This window comes from Pongo pygmaeus, chromosome 15 (assembly GCF_028885625.2).
Source record: "Pongo pygmaeus isolate AG05252 chromosome 15, NHGRI_mPonPyg2-v2.0_pri, whole genome shotgun sequence".
In the NCBI taxonomy this organism is placed as follows: domain Eukaryota; kingdom Metazoa; phylum Chordata; class Mammalia; order Primates; family Hominidae; genus Pongo; species Pongo pygmaeus.
The window spans coordinates 101,964,957-101,988,868 of NC_072388.2; the positions used below are offsets into that span (position 1 = coordinate 101,964,957).

The 23,912-nt window shown below is 47.1% G+C and overlaps 1 protein-coding gene across 8 annotated transcripts in view; it reads left to right on the top strand.

Moving 5' to 3' along the window:
• Positions 1-23,912, top strand: part of TRAF3 (TNF receptor associated factor 3) — a 133,243-nt gene that overhangs the window by 101,565 nt on the left and 7,766 nt on the right. For 6 of the 8 annotated variants that reach the window (XM_054449328.2, XM_054449331.2, XM_063651240.1 and 3 more), the window contains 5 exons: positions 6,502-6,582; positions 9,855-9,929; positions 11,615-11,707; positions 17,544-17,684; positions 23,515-23,689. In XM_054449328.2, the coding sequence (XP_054305303.1) occupies positions 6,502-6,582; positions 9,855-9,929; positions 11,615-11,707; positions 17,544-17,684; positions 23,515-23,689 (565 nt within the window). The remainder of the gene's footprint in view (positions 1-6,501; positions 6,583-9,854; positions 9,930-11,614; positions 11,708-17,543; positions 17,685-23,514; positions 23,690-23,912) is intronic. The other 2 variants (XM_054449335.2, XM_054449336.2) reach the window with 2 other exon arrangements.

Sequence of the window (23,912 nt, forward strand, 5' to 3'; positions counted from 1 at the left end):
TGAGAGAGAGTCTCACTGTCTCATCCAGGCCTGGAATGCGGTGACACAATCTCAGCTCACTGCAGCCTCTTTCTCCCAGGTTCAGGTGATCCTCCCACCTCAGGAACTATAGGTGCATGCTACCATGCCTGGCTAATTTTTGTATTTTTTGTAGAGACAGGGTCTTGCCATGTTGCCCAGGCTGGTCTCAAACTCCTGGGCTTAAGCCATCTGCCCACCTCAGCCTCCCAAAGTGGTGGGATTATAGGCGTGAGCCATCGCACCCAGCCGTGGAGCTCTAATGACCAAAATTTAGGGAGAGTTTCCTTTGCTTTTCTCTATGAAATGAATTGTAGTCCTCTTAGGTTGGTACAAAAGTAATTGCGGTTTTTGCCATTATGGCAAAAACCGCAATTACTTTTACACCAACTAAATACTTTATAATCTCTGAATTTGCCTTGCTTTCTGTAATTTTCCTGTGTCCATGTCTTTCTTCCATTGTGAAATATGTTTCTTGTGTGGTACTTCAGATGTTTCCAGTTATTAAGAACTCTTGAGGCTGGGTGTGGTAGCTCACACCTGTGTGCCCAGCACTTTGGGAGGCTGAAGCAGGAGGATCACTTGAGCTTTGGAATTGGAGACCAGCATGGGCAACATAGCAAGACTGCCTCTATGAAAAATAAAAATTTAGCCGAGTGTGCTAAAGCATACCTGTAGTTCTAGCTACTAGGGAGGCTGAGGTAGGAAGATTACTTGAGCCAGGGAGTTTGAGACTGGTAGTGAGCCATAATTGCACCACTGCACTCAGACTGGGTGACAGAGTGAGACCCTGTCTCAAAAAAAAGAACTTTTAAGAACTGTGCCCTCCCCTTTGGAAAATAGCAGTAGTGTTTTTTTGGAGTCAAGTAATTCCTCCAGGCTGTGCATGATGGCTCATGCCTATAATCCCAGCACTCTGGAAGGCCAAAGCAGGAGGATTGCTTGAGGCCAGGAGTTTAAGACCAGCCTGGGCAACAAAGTGAGACCCCATCTCTAGAACGAAAATAATAATTTCTCCAGTTGTTAAATTTCAGTGAATGCGACACATGCCTAATTAACAAGACTTCAGGCTTTACATATGTTAATATGTTGCCATCTCATGCCAGTCAGAATGGCAATTATTAAAAAGTCAAAAAACAACAGATGCTGGCAAGGTTGCAGAGAAAAAGGAACGCTTTTACACTGTTGGTGGGAGTGTAAATTAGTTCAACCATTGTGGAAGACAGTGTGACGATTCCTCAAAGATCTAGAGGCAAAAATAACATTTGACCAAGCAATCCCATTACTGGGTATATACCCAAAGGAATATAAATCATTCTATTATAAGGATACATGCACATGTATGTTCATTGAAGCAGTATTCACAATAGCAAAGACATAGAATCAACCTAAATACCCATCAGTGATAGACTGGATAAAGAAAATGTGGTACATCTATACCGTGGAATACTGTGTATCCATAAAAAGGAAGGCGATTGGCTGGGCACCGTGGCTCACACCTATAATCGCAGCACTTTGGGAGGCCGAGGTGGGCAGATCACCTGAGGTTGGAAGTTCGAGACCAGCCTGACAAAAATGGAGAAACCCCATCTCTATTAAAAAAACAAAACAAGCCGGGTGTGGTGGCCGGTGCCTGTAATCCCAGCTACTTGGGAGGCTGAGACAGGAGAATCACTTGAACCCAGGAAGTGGAGGTTGCAGTGAGCCAAGATTGTGCCACTGCACTTCAGCCTGGGCAACAGAGCAAGACTCCATCTCAACAACAACAAAAAAGACAAAAAGGAAGGAGATCATCTACTTTGCAGGGACGTGGATGGAGCTGGAATTCGTTATCCTTAGCAAACTAACACAGGAACAGAAAAACAAACACCACATGTTCTCACTTATAAGAGAGAGCTGAACAATGAGAACACATAGACACATTTGGGGGATCAACACACGCTGGGGTCTGTGGGGTTAGGAGAGGGAGAACATCAGGAAGAATAGCTAATGGATGCGGGGCTTAATAATACCTAGGTGATGGGTTGATCTGTGCAGCAAACCACCATGGCACACATTTACCTGTGTAACAAACCCACATATCTTGCACATGTACCCTGGAACTTAAATATATAGCTCTCAAAGTTATACTTCTTGCCAAAATCAGTTACCTTTATTTGCAGAATGGAATCCAACAACTGATTTTTGTTTAAGAAGGAATCGTAGCGTATGTCCGTTAAACACCATATAAGTAACTGAACACCAGATGAGGCTGTAACAGGTCAGGTTTAAGCACAAGCATATAGATTCACGAAATGGCGCCAGACCCTGCCCTGTCTCCTTCAGTCTGCAGTCTGATGAGAGAGACAGCCAGAGGCACAGTTTAATATATGTTAGCATGGGAAGTACTGGGACTGTAATATTAATAACATGCCAGCAAGGAAGGACCAGTTATAATAGCTTAGCCTGAGTGTCAAGGAAGTAGCTTTAGTGAGGAGGTTGCCTTTCATTTGATCTGGGCCTTGAATTTGTCAACTAAAGACAAGGGAGAAAGAGAATAGATGGAAAGCACAGAATGATAATGAGTTTGGGGCCTGAGTTGTGCAAATATTCCTTATAAATCGCACTACATGCTTGAGATGAAACAAGTTGAAAACCGTTTGAGCAGTGTTGACAGTAGAGTGCATTTTAAGTTGTGTGTCAGCTTCTCTCAGGGCCTGCAGACATTTCAGCAAGCACGGATGTTTGGGGTCTTGCCAGTGCGTCTGCCCCTGCCTCTCAGCCTGACCAGGGGAGAGCAGTTGCTGGTTGGCTGCCTTTGCTCAAGGCCTGGTTCTGTGACTTGCCCTAGGCCACCTCTCTTTTCAGTGATGTGATTTGATTCCCACATATTTTGTGTTTTTCTTTTTTCGATTTGAACACCCTTATTCTCATCCCCTCAGGCCTTCATTGAGTTTATTTCTAGGAAGAACAGGCCTGATGTAGGGAGACCTAAAGCCCAGGTCATTCTAATTCTCCTACACTCCCTATATTTTGTGGTGTGTCACAACATCAAGTGTTGATAAAATGTGCTGAGGATGCATTGAAACCCTGGACCATTGCAGTTCATATAAGGATTTCTTTTCTACATTTAAACTGTGGTATATACAGTATGCCAGCTATTTTCAAGTTTTATTATTACTTTTTAAATTTAGAGGTTAGCACAATTTAAAGTGTCAGGAAACAAACCTTTTAGATTTAATGTAGAAATTCTGGACCATCATTCTTTAAACAGTTCTGTTAACTTGTGAAGATCAGGATGATAAAGATCTCACCCTATGGGAAAGCATACGTGGTGCAAGTCTATAGGTTTGACCACTTTGGAAATCAATTGTCAGTATCCTACTAGGTTGGACATTCAGGCACTCAGTTAACCAGCAGTTCTTCTCCTGGATGTGTAGGAGAAACACACACACCAGGAAATGTGGCCAGGTGTGACCAGAGCAGCAGAAATCTGGAAACAGCCAGAGCACCCATCAGCAGGTGGAAATTATATTACAGTGTTATTATACGACAGGGAGATGTGTCATACAGTATTGAAAGTTAGGGGCCTGCAGTTATTTGCAATAGGCAGATTAGTCTAAGAAGTGTAATATTGAGCCAAGTCCAGAAGACTTCTATGGTAGAATTCTGTATTAACAAAATTCAAAAACAATCAGAATGAAACAGTGTTTCATTTGGCTCACATATGTATAGTGAAACCTTTTTAGAAGCAGAATTACAAAATTCAGCGTTGTGGTTTTAATGGGTACTCCTTGTGGGAGAATGAGGGTGAGATGGGAGAGGTAGATGCAGTAGATGGATGTTATCAGTCATGCTCTTGGACCTGGTGTTGGCTTCATGGGTGTTCACTATGTAGTTATGCTTTTTTTTTTTGAGACAGTGTCTCACTCTGCCACCCAGGCTGGAGTGCAATGGCACAATCTCGGCTCACTGTAACCTTTGCCTCCCAGGTTCAAGCGATTTTCCTGCCTCAGCCTCACGAGTAGCTGGGATTATGGGTGCCCGCCACCGCGCCTGGCTGATTTTTATATTTTCAGTAGCAACGGGGTTTCACCATGTTGGCCAGGCTGGTTTCAAACTCCTGCCCCCAGGTAATCTGCCTGCCTCGGCCTCCCAAAGTGCTGGGCTACCGCACCCGGCCTGTGCTTTTCAACTCACACATGTGTGCACATACATGCTTGTGTGTATCAGAATTACATTTAATTTCATAGATAGGACTGATTTCATTGATAGGCAAATGAAAAAAAATCAGCAGCAGATTCAGGGTTTTTTTTTAAATGAATGTGTTGTTTTCCTTTGGCTGCTGTAACAAAGTAACCCAAAGTTGGTGGCTTGCAAAAAACAAATTTATCCTGTCATAGTTCTGGGTCTGGAAATGCAAAACCAAGGCCCTGCTGTCTCTGACAACTGTAGGGAAGGCTTCCCTGCCCCTCTTAGTTTCTGGAGCCACCAGCAGTCCTTGGCCTTCCTTGGCTCATGGCTGCACCACTCCAACCTCTGCCCCCATGTTCACATAGCTGTCTTCCTAGTGCATGTCCTCACCTCTTCTAAGGGTGAGAGTCTTTAGATTTAGGGTCTGCCCAACGCCAGGGTGTCTTCGTCTTAACTGACGACATCTTCAGAAATCTTATTTCTGAATAAGGTCACATTTTGAGGTTCCAGATAGACATGAATTTTGGAGGACATTATTCAACTCACTGTGGTAGTCAAAAGCTGTGAAAATGCCTTTTCACAGGAAAAGAAATGGAAATGATTAATAGAGAAACAGATATGATTAATATCAAAAATATGCTTAAGACTGGGCGCAGTGGCTCACACCTGTAATCCCAGCACTTTGGGAGGCCGAGGTGGGTGGATCATTTGAGGTCAGGAGTTCGAGACCAGCCTGGCCAACATAGTGAAACCCTTCTTCTACTAAAAATACAAAAAATTAGCTGGGCATGGTGATGTGTGCCTGTAGTCCCAGCTCCTCTGGAGGCTGAGGCAGGAGAATTGCTTGAACCCAGGAGGCGGAGGTTGCTATGAGCCAAGATTGCACCACTGCACTTCAACTTGGGAGACAGAGTGAGACTCCATCTCAAAAAAAAAAAAAAGAAAAAGCACATATATATGTACTTAACCACACATTACTAAAGAATTGCAGGTCCCACTCGCCCCATTTTTTTTTTACCTATCAGATTGCCAAAGATTGTGCGATAGAATTGGCGAGGATGTGGAAACATGCATCCCCGTGATACTGGGAGTGGAGATTGGTGTGGGCTTGTCGAAAGTCAAACACAGAAAGTTATTGAGTGGCCTTCTCTTCCCCGGCCACAGTGCTGCCCTCCACTCCCTTCTTTCTCAGCCTCCCTGTCCCGAGCCCCATCCCTACTCTGCCGCAAAACCACCGTGGGTGCCTGCAGAGTTGGGCCTTAGAAACATGTCGAGGAAAGCAAGCTCCTGGGGGAGAGGAGCAACCGCATTCTGAGGACGAGCTTCCCTCGGGTGGGCCGCTGCCCTCCTCGGCCCTCAGACCCGCCAGTCAGACTCTGGCTCTCAGCAAATGCCTCCCCAATTCCTTCAGCGGAACAGCAACATAACTTGGAGGCCAAAAGAGGACCTGAAAAGATGGATGGGGGAGGATTGAGGTGTCCTGTGGCCACCGGGAAACCGCTGCCACAGTCTTCTGCTCAGCAGGGACTGCTCAGCATGGCTCCATCTCTGGCTCTTCCTCATCGGTCTCTCCCCACGGGCCCTGCAATTGATGTCCTTGTGGGGAGTCCTTGCCCTTGCTCTGCTCGTGGACAGGCGCCCAGCAGGTGCCCATGGGATAGGGCTTAATAGTCGCCATCATCCAGCCTTAGCAAAGGTGAAGTTTGTGCTATTAGAGAAGGCCTAACCCAAAACTTATCCCAATTTTCTATGGACGAAAGATAATGTAGATTAAGGTTCTAGGTTAGTAATGTAAATACTCAGTAGGTCATGCTGCTCTCACATACTTGGGAAGCATCGTTTCCAGACTCCAAACTAAGAGGCCAAGGGAAACCCTTCATCTCTCAACCAGCTGAGGCAGACACCAGCTGGGTCCCCAGCTCCGCTGTCCACCTGTGCTGTGAGCGCTGTGTGAGTGGCCATGCCTGCCTGACCGTTGCACGACAGGGGCTGTGTGAACCAGGAGCAGCTCTGGCACAGAGGAGACGTGCTAAGGGGAAGCCCTTGTGGCGAGGCCCCCAGCAGCAGACTGTTCGGAGGCAAGCCGCCCTCACTGGTGAAATCTGACCAGATCTTTGGAGATACCTGTGACATCCTGAGACACTCACGCTGTGTGACAGTAATGATTCAGCCATACGTAATGTGAGTGCCGTAACTTAGGGGACGGCGACGGTGAGCAGAGCCATTCCTGGGGGCCCCGTGGGGATCTCAGCGGGACTGAAGGAAGACAGGTTGTGTGTTTAAAGTTGACAGTACTTTCTCTCTCTGTAGAAACACGAAGACACCGACTGTCCCTGCGTGGTGGTATCCTGCCCTCACAAGTGCAGCGTCCAGACTCTCCTGAGGAGCGAGGTAGGGGCGGCCGGGCCCGGCCGGGAGTCTGTGGAGTCCTCAGGGCTGCGTGCCTGGGTCTCCTTCCCTGCATAGCCGAAGCCTCACGTTTTCCCAGTTCGTGAGAGTCATGTGTATGGGGCAGAAAAACAAAAACCACAGCAAAAAGCCTTATGCTGTTTTTTGGAAGTCAGAAGCAAGCATTAGGGTTAAAAGCTACAGTGTATGGCCGGGCACAGTGGCTCACACCTGTAATCCCAGCACTTTTAGAGGCCTAGGCGGGTAGATCACCTGAGGTCAGGAATTCAAAACCAGACTGGCCAACGTGCTGAAACCCCGTCTCTACTAAAAATACAGAAACTAGCCGGGCGTGGTGGCGCGCACCTGTAATCCTAGCTATTCAGGAGGCCGAGGCAGGAGAATCATTTGAACCCGGGAGGCGGAGGTTGCACTGAGCCGAGATCACGCGACTGCACTCCAGCCTGGGCAACAAGAGCTAAACTCCGTCTCAAAAACAAAAGAAAACAAAACTACAGTGTGGTAAATTCAGAGCAAAGATTGTGAAGCATTAAGAAAATGGGAATATTTTACATACAGTACAAGCAAAGGTGACGAGGGGTTTTTAAAGCAATTTTAACTCTATAGAATAGTAATTTCTGTAAGATTATCTCAAGAACATGAATTAACTTAGAGACACTTCAGAACTGTTTTGCTCACACATGCCAGGTGGAGGACAGCTCCCACATTTTAGGGCTGCCAGAAGGGACCCTGTGTGGCCTCCCCCAAAGGTTGCACGTCTCGCATTGCCCTTGGCACTCTTTCTTTGAGACAGGTAGATTTTGCATTGACTTCACTTGATCAGGATATGTCCAGTTGGGAAAATTTCAAGGATTCTTAATGTTTCTGCATCTGTCCTGACCTGGAGCTCCTTTAGTTAGTATTCTGGGAGTCATCTGGGGCTACCCTGGGCTCCCTAGATGTGTGGTACCCTGATCTAAGGAGCCGGCTCACCTGCTCACCTCAGCATTTTTCAACAGCCTGAAATTTTACCACTGGATGCTGGGTAGCAGGGAGAACCAGCCTCGCATGCCCCTGACTGAGCAAGAGGGCCCATGTGGGGCTAGGGCCAGGGACTCAGGGTAGAGGAGGGCCCAGAGAGCCACTCTCCCTCAAGGTGTGCCCTCCCAGGACCTTGAAGCTGATGGGTGAGGGCAAAGTCTTGCCTGATGACAGTGGCCTCTGGGCCCTGAGTGTGCCCCTGGGAGGAGCTAGGGAAAAATAAATATAAATTATTGCCGCAACTGGACAATCCTCTGTTAATGTATAGAGTCCGTGCCGTTGAAATAATTTCTTTTTTTTTGAGACGGAGTCTCACTCTATCACCCAGGCTGGAGTGCAGTGGCGCGATCTCGGCTTACTGCACGCTCTGCCTCCTGGGTTCACACCATTCTCCTGCCTCAGCCTTCCGAGTAGCTGGGACTACAGGCGCCCGCCACCACGCTTGGCTAATTTTTTGTATTTTTTAGTAAAGACGGGGTTTCACCTTGTTAGCTAGGATGGTCTCGATCTCCTGACCTCGTGATCCGCCCACGTTGGCCTCCTAAGGTGCTAGGATTACAGGCGTGAGCCACCGTGCCCGGCCAATAATTTCTTTTTTAAAGCATTGTTAAACCTGCATTTCTGTTGGGTTTCTGATGAAAGGTGCTATTGAGCTATAGATTATTCTTGCCCCTATTCCAGAGATCCTGTAGATTCCCTGAGACTCAGAATACTGATAATAAAGCCAATTTAGAAAAAGGCCCAACACCGAATTTACTCTAGTACACTGAAAATAACATCCATCAAACCCAGTGTGTCAGTGTGTCCCTGGCTTAACATGTAATAGCGTTGACACTCAGGTTTGTTATTGCAGTAATGACACTGGAAGAGTACATTCTAAGTTTTTAAAGTAACCTGGTTCTGCGCAGTCTTCACGCTGCGTTTCCCTGCCAGTCACCTGTCACGTGCCTCGTGGGCGCTTCCTGCAGGGGCAGCCGGCCTGGGTTCTGAGGAGCAGCAAGGGTGTCAGGCTGCCAGGTTCCTACTGCCTTGACTCTGAGACCTTCCTTGAAGGTTGACCCTAGCAGTGGCCGCGTGGGCCCCTCAGTCCCTTCCCACATTGTCCCTCCTCCTTAGTTTCGCAGCAGGGATCCGTTTTCCCCTCTGTTGTAAATATCCACCTAGAGGGAAGGCCCGCCTTTGTCCTGGTAGACTGAGAAGTTGTAGAACTTAGCTGCGCCCTCCAGGAGGACGTGCTCTGTGAGCCTTGGGAACACATGCGTGCTGGCACACAGAAAAACACATTCCTGGCTGCTGCACCCACATACCCATCCTCCCAAAAAGAGTCTGTTTTCTGTGAAGATCTATCCCTAGAGTTTCCTGATGGGAATTTCTTCAATAAAAGACAAAACTTCTGCTCAGTCTTGGGGCATGATAAAGAAAAAGACCAAAATATACCTCATTTGTATTAGCCTAACACATGACTCTAAGTCCTTAAAATGTAATCTTTTCCATTCCCTTTTCTCTTGTTAGGGCATCATAGGTAATTTTTGTTTGATAACTCACCAGCATTTGAGCTGAGCAAGGGACTTTTTTCTTACAAAATGAGTTACCTGCTCCCAGCCCCACCTAATTTTCCTGCCATCAATTAGAAGTGACAGTATTAAGCGTATATTGTTAGACTGATCTTAGAGGTCTTTGAAAAGCTACCTGAGTTTCTGGCCCTTACAGAGGGAAAAAGTCTTTTCAGATGAAGGAAAAACTCATCTGCACTTACCTCAAGTATTATGAGTAATGGTACATTGTGTAAGCTTGCTTTGAAAATATATTTATTTTTGTGTACCGTATATTAGGTGTGTGACCCAGTTGCATTCTGAATGCTTTCTATTTTTTTGTGTTTTCATGCAATTTTTGTTTATGGTCTTTAAATGTGCATTTCAGTTTATGTTTTTTCTTTCTTTTTTAAATTCTGGCACTACAGATGGCATGTCACATTGAACAATTTGTTCTAAAGAAACTGCAAGTTTAAGAAATGTTATAGTAAATGTATTCTTGTATATTGGCGTATATGTGTATACACGTGACTAGACCGTATATTTACTGCATAGAAGTCTAGGCAGCAGATGATATATACACACCTGTAGCGATAAACACCATTCTTAATAGTACAGCTCAGATGCTATCTGTGCCCTAATATGTTTGAACATTTTCATGCAAACGTTTGTGCCACAACTCACGTCTCTTTCCCGTTGCAGTTGAGTGCACACTTGTCAGAGTGTGTCAATGCCCCCAGCACCTGTAGTTTTAAGCGCTATGGCTGCGTTTTTCAGGTCAGTATCCGACATTTGTCCTTCCCAGTCACTGACATTCTGCCATGAGAGAAAGTTATTATATTAACATTTTAACATGCAAGCTCTGGACTCCTTATTCTTTGTCATGAAACTGAAACACCCTGTTGCATGGGTGACGAAAGCCACATGCAGCAGGTGGGATGCTCGCTTTCCAGTTGGTGGTGCTTTGAGACTTCAGGGAGACACTGTGCTGAGGTGGAAGTTAATACATTAAGTACTACATCCAAAACCAGCTAGTAATGCGACAGGTAGACTTGACATTTGGTGGGGTTTTCAGATAGATTGTTACAGAAATTTTAGCAGTTACCTGAATATAAGCAAATATCAAACTGAGCATAGCTTCAACAGCGTGTGTGTCAGTGCACAGCCGTAACGACCACACACGTGTGTATCCATAAATGCATTTGACGTACATGTCTGTGCTGACTCTGGCCCCAGCTGGGGACAGACGCAAAATGGAGCACAGCTCATAGAGAGCACACCTCCCAGAGAACAGTGTGCGGAGGGCATCTCTGTTGCTGCCACACATGTAGTGTGAGAAATCTGCATCTGGTGTTTTGTTGTTGTTTATTTTTTAACACATCTGAGATTGCTGGTGAATTGGAACTGAGTTTCCATTTAAATATATGTATCTTAAAACTATCAAGAGGCAGTATATGTTACAATTAAAGTATTTTATATTTTATGTAGCACCAATACATTATTATGAAGTCAGTACAGAGAGATTGGCATCTTAGTATTTTCTGAGGAAGAGAACAGCCAAAGAGTAAGAATGACTGTGCCTTCCTTTGCTTTAGTCTCTAACAAGACTGAGCCTCCCCTGTTCTGTCGTACGTAGTATCATTCATTCTCTCTGTGTATGTGTATATATATGTTTATATATTGCAACACTTATATCAACATATATATATGAATATTCTATGTACAGAGTATATGTTTTGGAGATCATTAAAATGCTTTCTGTGGCTTCTTAATTTTCTAATAGCAAAACAAATTATATTTCAGACAAATTATTTTCTTAAATATATGAAGTACAATTTCATGTGCTTATTCCTGACTCTAAAATGGTCTACATCTTATGTACTCTGTAGATTGTATTTGTTTTGTATGTAACTTTTCTAAGAATACTAGAATGGTGAAGAGCAATACATCTTTGGATACAGTGTATTTGAACTAATACATTAATACTTTAGTAAATTCTTTTGAATCCTACTTTCCTTACATGTTTACTAGACTGTTGTGGCAGTATCTCGCTACAACTACAGGTATCTAAACATTTTCCACTTATACTATATTTTAATGAGAAAAATAGTTTATAATAGGTCAAGAATTAGTTTAAAATTTAATTTCTTGTTATTACAAGTGTCAACCCTTGATAAGAAGCCACTTGAGATGAGCTGAAGGGATGCGGAGATAACGCTGAGATGCTCACTGTGGCACTGCAGGGTGCTGGCTCTGCTGCTCCTGGCCGCCTCCTCACCTGCACGCAGTAGCCAGGTGGCCCTGAGCACAGCCCTCCTTAGGCGCAGAGATTCCCTGTTCACTTGACGCAAATAGGTCTCCCCTCTTTGTGTTTAGTGCTGCTTTTAGGGTCGTATGTTAGCCTTTCTGCCCTTTGAAATGCAGCGAGGTTCGCTGAATGCCTCACATCTTTGCTCTCGCAGGGGACAAACCAGCAGATCAAGGCCCACGAGGCCAGCTCCGCCGTGCAGCACGTCAACCTGCTGAAGGAGTGGAGCAACTCGCTCGAAAAGAAGGTGGGCTGCACACTTTCCTGCTGCTATGGGATTTGTATCATCTCTTCAGATTATTTGAAGACAAAACCTTTTTATAGTTATTAATGGGTTTTGGATAAAAGAAACCGTATCAAGAGAATGTCAAAAAAAACTCTATGTGATCTTGAGCTTATAAATGAAGGTGTTTTATTTTTATTCTTTGTTTTTTAATTGCCAAGCAAGTGTGAAGTGCTTTTTTAAAGTCAATCACGTTGTGATTATTTTAGCATCCATCCAGCACAGAGATGATCAGATGCCCAGTCCCCACCCTCTGTTTTTTTTTTTTTTTGTAAACAAAGTTTTATTGGAAGACAGCCATCCTTACTCACTCTGTGTTGTCTGTGGCTTCTTTTGCTCGAAAGCAGCAGAGTTAAGAGACGTGGACTGTACAGCTTGAGATATTGACTACTTGGCTCTTTACAGAATAAGTTTGCCAGCCCTGACCTGGGTGGTTACCCCTCTAAATGCGTTAAACTTCTGTATTTTTTACAAGAGACAAACAGGAAAAAATATTTGATACGATTACAATTGATTTTGTCATTTGACAGCTTGCGAAACTTGGTGCGCTCTCCACATAGACGGGGCCACTTCCCAAAGAGACTCACTCTCCCATGCTGTTTTTTTTTTCGAGACGGAGTTTTGCTCTTGTAGCCCAGGCTGGAGTGCAGTGGTGCGATCTTGGCTCACTGCAACACCTCTGCCTCCCTGGTTCAAGCAATTCTCCTGCCTCAGCCTCCCGAGTAGCTGGTATTACAGGTGCGCATCACCACACCCGGCTATTTTTAGTAGAGATGGAGTTTCTCCATGTTGGTCAGGCTGGTCTCAAACTCCCGACCTCAGGTGATCTGCCTGCCTCGGCCTCCCAAAGTGCTGGGGTGACAGGCGTGAGCCACCACGCCCAGCCTCCATGCTGTTCTTAAGAGGCCTTCATTGCAGGCTTGTAGGCGCAGGAGCAAGCACCTTCCTGCAGTAATGCTGGTTCTCAGTGGAGTTTGTTCTGTGATGTTCAGCTCAGTGGGGCCTTCTTTTCATGAGAAGATGAAAACCTCTAAGAATGGATAGAGAAGACGTTATTATAGGATCTACCATTGTGGCTTAATTACAGAAATATAAACTTAATTCAATATTCAACAAACGTCTACTGAAAACTTGTAGTAGGAGGATACTATGGTGAATTAGAACAGCCAGTGGAGTTGACGTTTGAGTTTCGTAAAGATTTGAATGTCTTGTTTCCAGTGTTAAATCCCAGCAATTTAAAATGTAAATATACTGCAAGGAGTCTAAAATTTTAAATAGAAAGATTTCCCTTTAATCTGCCATAAGAGAGTTTCACATCTAAATGCTTGAGCTGAGGTTGAGAAGCAGTAGAAGGATTGGCATCCTGTGCACACACACGGAGCAGAACAGTGCTGATGAGCAGCAATGCAGGACTCATATTCGCAGAATCCTGGCCATCTTCCCGTGAGCATAGAGCATTTGCTCTGAGTTCAACGATGGTTTACCTAGGAATCTTTTTTTCCCTCTTTTTGAAGCTGGCATTTTATTTCTGTCTTTTTAAAATTATAGGCATAGATCACAAGGCTTCTTATCTTTCATAGATGCTGTGTTTCTCATTTAGAAGGTTTTTCCTTTCATTTTAAGGATAGGCTTTGTGGCCGGGCATGGTGGCTCATGCCTGTAATCCCAGCACTTTGGGAGGCCGAGGCTGAGGCTGAGGTCGGGAGTTCAAGACCAAGGTGGCCAACATGGTGAAACCCCATGTCTACCAAAAAAAATATATATATACAAAAATTACCCTGGCATAGTGGTGGGCGCCTATAGTCCCAGCTACTTGGGAGGCTGAGGCAGGAGAGTTGCTTGAACCCGAGAGGTGGAGTTTGCAGTGAGCCAAGATCACGCCACTGCACTCCAGCCTGGGCGACAGAATGAGACTGTCTCAAAAAAAAAAAAAAAAAAAAGGAATGGGCTTTGTTACCACTGTGTTAGATACACAGTAGTTGAGCAGGTCTGCAGCACATGGTTATCCAACAGGATGGTTGTGGACCGTGGTGTCATCTGGCAGCCTTTCGGGGCCTAGTCCCTGTGGGGATTCGGCTCCTTCCTTTCTGTTCTGTGCTCTTTTCCCCACTGAAAGTGAATGTTTTGCATCATTGGAAACCCCAGGACATACCAGAGCAGCCCGCCCACACACAGTGCAGCAGTTTCTCACTCTGTGAATGCCTCATGTGTTTAAACTGTCTCCAGCCAAGTCACGATGGAAGCCCCGAGAGTGCAGGATGCACAACTGTGCACTTCTTGGACGTTGCCAAAGGACTGATCTCTCCCGGACTCTGTCCATCAGAGCAGAGTCCTTGCCCTGTTGTCAGGCCAGCCAACTCAGCTCTGCACGTTCTCATTGTGCTCACGAGAAGGTGTATGGTGCCCTTCGCTAGGTCCAAAAGCAAAGGCTGGACAAACAGCAGAAATATTTATGTTTACTTAAAATGGGAATTTATTTCTTGTTATAGAATTATTTAGTTGGAATTTCTTAGGTTATTTTGTTCATCTGTCTTAGAAAATAGAATGTTTGAGCTGGTTCAAAAAGACCGATCCTCAGCTGGGCGCGGTGGCTCACACCTGTAATCCTAGCACTTTGGGAGGCCGAGGTGGGCGGATTGCCTGAGCTCGGGAGTTCGAGACCAGCCTGGGCAACACGGTGAAACCCCGTCTCTACTAAAATACAAAAAATTAGCTAGGTGTGGTGGTGTGCGCCTATGATCCCAGCTACTCGGGAGGCTGAGGCAAGAGAGTGGCGTGAACCCGGGAGGCAGAGGTTGCAGTGAGCCAAGATCGTGCCACTGCATTCCAGCCTGGGCGACAGAGTGAGACTCGTCTCCAAAAAAAAAAGATTGATCCTCACATTCATAGTCAAACTAAAGAAAAACTGCAAAATCTGGACTTAAAAACACCCATTTTATATTTTAAGAAAGCTTAAATGGAGGGGAAATGTAAAGCCCACCAAAGTGGGCTGGAGTAAAGGATGTTCTCATTGCAGAGAACCTCGGACCTCCTGGGTGGGTGTTTGGCTGGCTCCTTGGAACACACCTGCCAGGTGGACTTTCCTGTGCCTATGGCATCTCCCTGCTAGAAGAGTGGAAGCAGTGATCTGCAGGACCTGGGAGTTGGATTCTTCGATTAAATAAATAAATAAGTAGTTTAAATAAGGGAAGTCCTAAAGTGAAAGAAGTTGAGTTTAGTGTGGCATGATGTGTGTTCATTGCTGTAAGCTGCTTCTGCTCATACTCAACTGCTTGATTTGTTGGAGAGCAGTGGCGCAATTATGGCTCACTGCAGCCTCGATCTCCCGGGCTCAAGTGATCCCATCCAGCCTCCCCAGTAGCTGGGACTGTAGGCGTTTGCACCACGCCTGGCTAATTTTTGTATTTTTTTGTAGAGATGGGGTTTCACCATGTTGTTATCCAGGCTGGTCTTCAATTCCTTGGGCTCAAGTGGTCCATCTGCCTCAGCTTTCCAAAGTGCTGAGATTACACGTATGAGCCATCACAGCTGGCCTATTGACAATGTTTTGGAGACATTACTGAGATTTTTTCAAAAGAGTTGGCATACATGTCATCTTTTTGCAGGGATATGAGAATAAAGAGTCTGAGAATTCTGTCCCGTCTTTGACAGATGGAAATGAATGAATTGTTACTTTCAGAGGGACACAACCACCACGCGATGCTGCATATGGCCCGCTCCACATTCGTGCAGGTTGATCACTTGTAGGAGTTCGTGGACGTATGAGGCAAGGAAGGAAGGAAGCCTTTGCGGAGTAAAATCCTAGGAAAGTGAAGTTGTATTTTGCCCATGAGACATTGCAAGTTTTGTATTCCTTAGTAAATACATACTTGTTTTAAAATAAGACAGTGATTGCTTCAAAAGATGTCTCTTGACTTGGCCAACTGTGCCGAATATGAAAAGGGCACCCATCTTTAGTTTGGCTATCCTTTAGATGGACAGCATCAGGAGCAGGAGTCAACTCTTTATCACATCTGGTTTTGTGCCGAGATGCCCTCAGGCCATCACCTTTGTGACCATTGGTCCCCAGGCATTGGTGGTTTTAGAGTGTACATCGTTGGAGAGGCACACATCGGATCTGGCACAGAGCTTAGGGTCTTCTGGGGTGGAGACCACCACCCCGATGGATGGACAGAGACACTCGTTAATAGATGGGGGATCAAGATGCCCTTAGTAAAAATCTTGTGAGGAAGAAAGCCTCGTTGGAGTTACCCTTGAACTTTTCATCTTTGAGACCAGGTGTTAATTTGTCTTTGGGAGCTAATTATCTTTCAGAAAGATTTTGGAAAGGTCAAATGTGGGGTTGGAAATGCTCACTCAGCAAGCCCTCCCTTCGGCTGACGTGGGTTGCAGGGGCTCTTCTGCGCTTCCGTGGAAGGGTATCCTCAGGCATCAGCTCTGCCTCTCCGTGTTGAGGGTGAGCAGGCTGGCCCCAAGGGTGTAGCACCCATGTAATTTTTTGTATTCTCATCACGCTCTCATTATGTTGGCAGAGCTGTTCAAACTGCAGGGTGTGGCCCCTGGGTAGATGTGAAATAATTTAGTAGGTTGGTTAACCAGCATTGTTTATGTTTATGGGGTACAGTGTAGTGTTTTGGTATATACACACACACACATTGCGGAATAATTAAATCGAGCTAATTAACATATCCATCACATCACTTTGTTTAAAATCTGCTCCCCCAGCAGTCTTGAAACACACGTTAGTATGAATCACAGTCACCATGCTGTTGAGTGGGCTCAAAAACGTCCGCCCTTCTGTCTAACTGAGGCTCTGTGCCCTTTGCCCAGCAGCTCCACAAGCCTACCCCCACTACCCACCTCTACCAGCCCGGGTAACTACCATTCCTTGCTTCTGTGAGCTTGACTTTTTAGATCCCACGTCTAAATGAGAGTGCATCCTGTTTGCCTTTCTGTGCCTGGCTTATTTCACTTAGCATAACGTCCTCCAGGGACTAGTATTTTCTTAAATGAAATGAAATGGAATAAAAAAAAATCAGGGTGCATTGTAAATTATTAGGGCAAGTACAGCTTTATGACATCTGTTTCCAGGGATACACACACACGTTGGTATAAATGGGGTGATACATAAGCATCTGTTTCTTACTATGTTACCTGGTCAACAATTGAAAAATACTCTGGTAAAAGATTTGCTAGTTTTTAGCAAAAACTTGAAAAAACGTCTGATTTATTCTGAAATTCAATCAGCTGCTGCACTTTGCCTCACCCTAATTACTGGAAGAGAGTCTGAGAAACACTGTTTATAGGATTCCCCATTAAATTAGGACTGGCTGGGTATGGTGACTCACACCTCTAATCCCAACCCTTTGAGAAGCTGAGGTAGGAGGATCACTTTAGGCCAGGAGTTTGAGACCAGCCTGGGCAACATAGCAAGACCCTATCTCTAAAAAAAAAATTTTTTTTTAAAGCCTAACCAGACATGGTTGTGGCATGTACCTGTAGGCCTAGCTACTCAAGAGGCTGAAGTGGGAGGATCACTTGAGCCCAGGAGGTCAAGGCTGCAGTGAGCTATGATTGCACCACTGCACTCCAGCCTGGGGACAGAGCAAGACCCTGTCTCTAGAGGGGAAAAGAAAGAAATAAAAGTACCAGAACTGTCATCTTCTGTGTGAAGGGATTTTTTTCTTCTGAAACTCCGTCAATAAGCTAACAGAAGGCCTATATTGTGAAAATTTAATTGATATTGTTGTTAATATGAAAACCACTTTTGGTTACATTAATTAAAGAATTTCTTTTTTAGGTTTCCTTGTTGCAGAATGAAAGTGTAGAAAAAAACAAGAGCATACAAAGTTTGCACAATCAGATATGTAGCTTTGAAATTGAAATTGAGAGACAAAAGGAAATGCTTCGAAATAATGAATCAAAAATCCTTCATTTACAGGTAAGAATCTTAGGACTGCGGCCAGATCAAAGGGTAGAGGAGCTTACCTGTGTTCCCCTTTAGGGTTTCTTAGCAAACTGCTTGAGCTGAGTCCTTGACCTTTGCAAGCAGAAAGGCAACTGATTTCTCTGGCCTAAGTGAAGGCTTAGAAAAGGCAGCTGGGCGAGCACAGGCCCGGCCTGGGAAGCTGCAGGTCAGCGTTTTCAAACTGCCTTTTCTCTGGAGAGCAAGGCTCCACCCCTCTTCCATGCCTTTGATCTACTGTTGGAGAAATAAGATGCGAAGCTTGTATTTTTTAAATTAGCTGTTTTTATTATTTAAGATTTCATATTGTTCATGAGTAGTTCCTGTGTGCAAAGTCTCACTTCCTGCAGTGAGGTGCTGTGCAGCCCAGCTACTCTGTTGTGAGCTTTCCAGTGACACACGCTCACCCGCTGGGTTTCACTGTGGAAATTCACACGCACCTCCAGAAGAACAAACCGGTGAACCCTTGCTGCCCTGAATAGAGGCGATGATGTAAAGGGGACTGATGAAATGTCGCTCCTCCTGTCTTCTGTCGTCACAGGTGTCTGTGGGGTGCTTGTTAATAGATGATCATTGTAGATGCTCTCTGCACATTCACTTACTCGTGTGTGTTTGTGATAGCAATTCCCATGGGTGTGTCACACACCGTGGAAGAATCACTCATGTCACTGAAGGGCCTGAACTTACGGTGTGTCCCTAGATTATCTGGAAGAGAAAATATTTCTAATAGCGCAGAGTCGTGCCATCTTTGAGAATGCCTTTTCTCCAATTTTTGACATTGGAGATGAGTCATAGTGACTTGAATTGCATAGGGATTTATTAAATTAATTTCATTTTTATTATACTTTGTAGTTACCCAGAGAGAAAAGGAGAAAACACAATGAAACATTAGATTGTATTAGAAAAGCTAATACAAAATCTAAAAAAGCTAAATCAAGCCAAATAAAGTACAATGTTTCTTAAAACACCAAGCCTCCCGCTGGAAGCCCCCAGCATTTTGCGGAGGGCCCAGTGATGTGTCAGTCATCAGACTGGCCAAGGCGACTGGTCAGGCCACTGCTGCAGGGCCCTGGCCATCCTGTGGCCCGCCTGCACCTGCGTGCCCTGGCAAGCCGCTCTGGCTGTTCATGAGATTATTGCCGTGTTTTGACCTGGGGCTCAGAGAGGCACTGGAAAGGCCGGGGAAATCGCCCCTTAAAATAGCAACAGAAGGAAGAATGCACAAGTACTGGATTCATTTACAACAAAAAGTTAGAATATACACAGTGATGTATTGACACCTCATCCTAAACCTCAGATTTCCTCTGCATTCATCTTCAGTTTCTCCCCTTCCGGTCAGGCTCATTTACTTTACTTTTTAGTCGAGTTTAATCACTCTATGGTATGTGATTTCTACTTGAAAATTTTTGTGATTGGATGAACCAATGAAGCATAAGTCAGAAAGAAAGGGGGAAACCAAGTTGCCAAGGTCAGAGAAGTGAGGATGGAGTGGTGACGGCAGTGGTCAGTGTCCCTCGACCTGTGACGAGTAGAAGGTGATGGCACACCTGCCTCTTCCCCACAGGAGGCTGGGCGTGGTGGAGAGCAGGTTGTGTTTAGGGAAGGGACTCAGAGCAGGCTGCTGGCGCCTGATTCCCCTGAGTGCAGGGACACGGCTCTGCCTGAAACGTGTGAAAACTCCTCTCCATGTACTGTTGAGCAGGCGTGGTCTACACAGAAGGTCCTTCCAACCGTGTGGTTTCTTGAAAGGGGAAATTCAGTGTTACCTTTGGGACCACTGTGGGGTTGGTGGTCTTTGGCCAGGAGGATTCTGCACTGTCCATCCTCAGGAAATGCTGATTGATAAGCCTTCTAATGCCCGGAGGTGCTGGCTGTGTGGGAGCTGCACCGGGCCAGGCCATCCCTCTACTGCTGCAGGCCCCGCCCACCCTCTTGAGCAGCAGCCCAGCCCAGCCGTGTTCCCCACTGTTTCATCCCCAGAGCCCTTCCTGTTGCCCCAGGAAGGGTTTATCGTAAAATCTTACTGTGGCCCAGAAAACCTCTGTGACTGGCCACCGGTCACCTTCCCAGCTTCGCCCCACTCCCCACGCTAAAGTAGACCGGCTCATTGTTCCTTGAGAGGCGCCATGCTGCTGCATAGATGTCTTTTTCTCCTGCTTCCCCTTCCTGGTCAGCTCCAGGCACTCCTCCAGCCATGTTTGTGGACCACCTAGGTGATGAGGGCACACATCACTTGGGGTCTTCTTCTTTCTTCCTTGTCTGATTCTCCAGTAGACCCTAAAGTCCTGGTGATGGGAGTCGAAGCAGAGGGCCTGATGGCCTGGCTGTGGCAGTGGGGGTGCAGGCGGGGGGTCAAGGAGTGGAATTCAAGAGTGTCTTTGCTTTTGCATGCCCGGGGAACGATGAGTTCTTAATATTTTACTTCTTAAATATCCTGTTTTTCTTTATTAAGAAGACAGCCAGGCCGGGCGCGGTGGCTCACGCCTGTAATCCCAGCACGTTGGGAGGCCGAGGCGGGTGGATCACGAGGTCAGGAGACCGAGACCATCCTGGCTAACACGGTGAAACTCCGTCTCTACTAAAAATACAAAAAATTAGCCAGGCGCGGTGGCGGGTGCCTGTAGTCCTAGCTACTCGGGAGGCTGAGGCAGGAGAATGGTGTGAACCCAGGAGGTGGAGCTTGCAGTGAGCCAAGATAGCGCCGCTGCAGTCAAGCAAGGGAGAAAGAGCAAGACTGCGTCTCAAAAAAAAAAAGACAGCCTAGGCCGGGCGCGGTGGCTCACACCCATATTCCCAGCACTTTGGGAGGCTGAGGTGGGTGGATCACGAGGTCAGGAGTTCAAGACCAGCCTGGCCAAGATGGCGAAACCCCGTCTCTACTAAAAATAGAAAAATTAGCTGGGCTCAGTGGCAGGCATCTGTAATCCCAGCTACTCGAGAGGCTGAGGCAGGAGAATCGCTTGAACCCGGGAGGCAGAGGTTGCAGTGAGCAAAGATTGCGCCATTGCACTCCAGCCTGGGCGACAGAGCAAGACTCTGTCTCAAAGAAAAAAAAGATAGCATAGGTGCGAGCACGACCCAGGCTTCTGGTGTCAGTGGACTAGATGAACTGGTGGTTCTTACAGTCAGGGGGTCCACAGGGCACACGTGGAGGAGCACGCGCTGGGACAAAAGGCAGGGACGTCCATCCACGTGGCCTTCACTCAGGCAGCCAGCACCACTGGGCTTCTCACAGTGCCGGGCTTGTGTGCCAGGGTCCCAGTGGCCTGAGAGTGACGCATCCCAGCAGGTGACGCGGTTGCAGCCCTGGTGTGCAAGTGTGTAAGGCTCACGGGCTGACGCTCCCTGAAGGCAAACCTTCTGATTTGGATCGTTGATGTGGAGTACAGTCTGTCTCTTCAGCTCTGTGTCGGAGCCTTTTTTCTGTACGATTCCACACCTGCACTTGAGATTTATTTTTATAGAAACTGCAGTGACTGAATGTAGACCGTTCTTCAAGGATGAAATCACGTTTGCTGCGTTTTAGAGAACACTTGATGTGACTCTGCGTTCTGCTTTGAAACGGTGCCATTGATACAGATGAAGGGCCTGTTGTAAAAATAGCCTGAGTTCCCTTGCTGCTCATGGAGACGCCTTTTATTTAGTTGTGCTGGTCTGTGCATGCGGTGCACGTGTGTTGTGTGTTCCTGACTCGGGGGGCCCCTGCTGTGTGGGGGAGCCCTTGCTGGAGACTCCCTGTTCTGTGCTCGAGGTCAGGCGTGCCCTTGCGTAGCACCATCGCGGGGAGGGGTGGTTCGGTGCCATGCCCCTCTTAACCTCGGGGGCCTGAGGCTCAGCGTGAGGCGCAGCTTGTCTTGGGCCACCCTGCCTGGGACTCATGCTTCATTTCGGGGTTTGCTAAGTTACAAAGGGCGTCTCCCAGACCTCTGTTAATCAGGTTTTCATTAACTTTCCCCTGCCACTTGCGAGCACCCCCGCCAGCTCAGTGTGCGTATTAGAAGGTGGAGATGCAAGAGGCTTCCGGTGCTCACTAGAGGAGCCGTGTGATTTGGATGTTCAGTGTCGTCAGTGGTATTGTCCCCCAGCAAATAGACTTGGTGAGCTAAGTAAATATCCTTCTGAGCATGTATGATTGTGTAAAATAAAGGGACAGTGACAGTGTCAGTATAAAGGGACAGTGACAGTGGAAAGGGGTGTTCTTTAGAGAAATTATCCTTACTTTTTAGAGGTTAACTAATATCATGTTTCTTGAAAAGAACAGGAAGAATAACACTGCTTTTACGCCCAAAAAGCCACCCAGACCTGTCACGTTTGTGTCTTTGTGGTTAATAACAGCCAGCAAAGGTGCTGAAACCTAGATGTTTAAAAATAGACTTCCAAAAGGAGAAGTGAATTCAGGGGGCCCTGGGGCCCACCCCTTGAGCACCCGGTGTGGCCCACAGCTTGTGAGGTGGCTCAGTCATTCCATAGCTGCATTGAGCACTAAACTCTCCAGCCATCACAAGCTGCTTGAAAATGCACATCATTTTTTGAAGTGAAAACCCTTTAAGTCCCTGGCTTCATCTCACAGGTGGACGCTCCAGCCCCTTAACACAGACTGGACCACCAGGGCGGAGTACGGCTCCCACCCCTCCAGGTAGTGACAAATATGAGCGGCCTGTGTGTTTTGGGAAAGGGCTTTCTCAATTAGTTAAATGAAATAGCATAAAGTCAGGCCTGGTTGCTGGCAGCCTCGTGTGTTCGTGGCAGGGTTTCTGTGTTCCTGCCTTCCTTGCTGGGGCCTGGCAGCCTGAGTGTGGAGCTGGTGGGGGAATACCCCTGTGTCTGCGACATCGGCCCACTGGGTTTCACCCGGGGCCTGAGGACGTGCCTTGGGGCCCTTTCTGCCACCATCCAGGTGGGAGGGGTCTGAGGAGTGGGAGTCTTCTCCTGGGACCCTGGGGTCGTTCTGGGGAACCCCCTGCAGCCACAGAGACAGGGCTGTGCTTCTGCCCCAGACGCAGCAGCAGGGTAGGAGGCCTTTAGACGTTCCAAGGGAAGATGAGGCCACGTGGGCATGATTCTGGCATCCTAAACCTGAGACCCTGTGGCAGCCATGGAGGGCCACCTGCCCCGTGGGACCTGCACTTACAGGGGTGAGGCCTCTCTGGGAAGCAGGGACCCTCTGTATTATGGCCCCCGAGGTATACGAGGGCTGCAGGGGAGACGTCCATGGGAGCCTTGTGGCCCCGCACAGGTGCTGTGGCCTGGGAGAAGAGCTGGGAGGGACACGTGGGAGTGTAAGGGTGAGGCTGGATCCGGGTATCTGAACAGGAGAGCTGGTGGGGTTGGCTGACGCCAGAGTGTGGGCGTGTGAGAAACAGGCGGGCAGGCGGCACCAGTGCCGCTGTGAAACAGGGAAGCCTGGGCAGGGGCTGTGGGCAGCAGAAGCATGAGCTGCTGCCTGCCCCAGAGACAGCGGATACCTCTCCCCCAGTCTTCTGAACACTTGCCACCTGTCACTTCGCTTTTCTGATGGCTCTCTGTTGACAAAGCAAGCTGACATAGTGGAGCCTCCTGTTGTTTTCTTCCATGTGGCTTCATGTCACCTCGAGTGCTCCCTGCTGGCACAAGCACTTGATCCCAGGGAGCTCCCAGGAGGCCTGATGCAGAGCCCTGCTCGTGGAGTCAGAGCCGCGGGTGGCAGGCCTCATACGGGGGCCTCTGTGACTGTTCTGCTCCTAGCCTGTCTGTATCTGATGGGAGGTGGTGCAGCATTTTCTGAGTCCTAACTATGTTTTGCTTTTTAACACCTTTGGTTTGGAAGCGAGTGATAGACAGCCAAGCAGAGAAACTGAAGGAGCTCGACAAGGAGATCCGGCCCTTCCGGCAGAACTGGGAGGAAGCAGACAGCATGAAGAGCAGCGTGGAGTCCCTCCAGAACCGCGTGACCGAGCTGGAGAGCGTGGACAAGAGCGCGGGGCAAGTGGCTCGGAACACAGGTTAGGCAGGGGCCGGGGCCGGGCCAGCAGTGTGCTTCTGGGCCCCGGGCAAGTGCTGGGGTGGGGTCTGTGGGATGAGGGCTATGTTAGGTACATGTGCCTTAGGACAGTTCTTTCTAATTATGGGTAACACGCAGAGGTGTGATGACTTTCCTGCTGAAAGTCCCCCAGCAAAGACAAACGTTTCCCGTGCAGGCTTGTCCCCTCTGTGTGAGGCCCTACG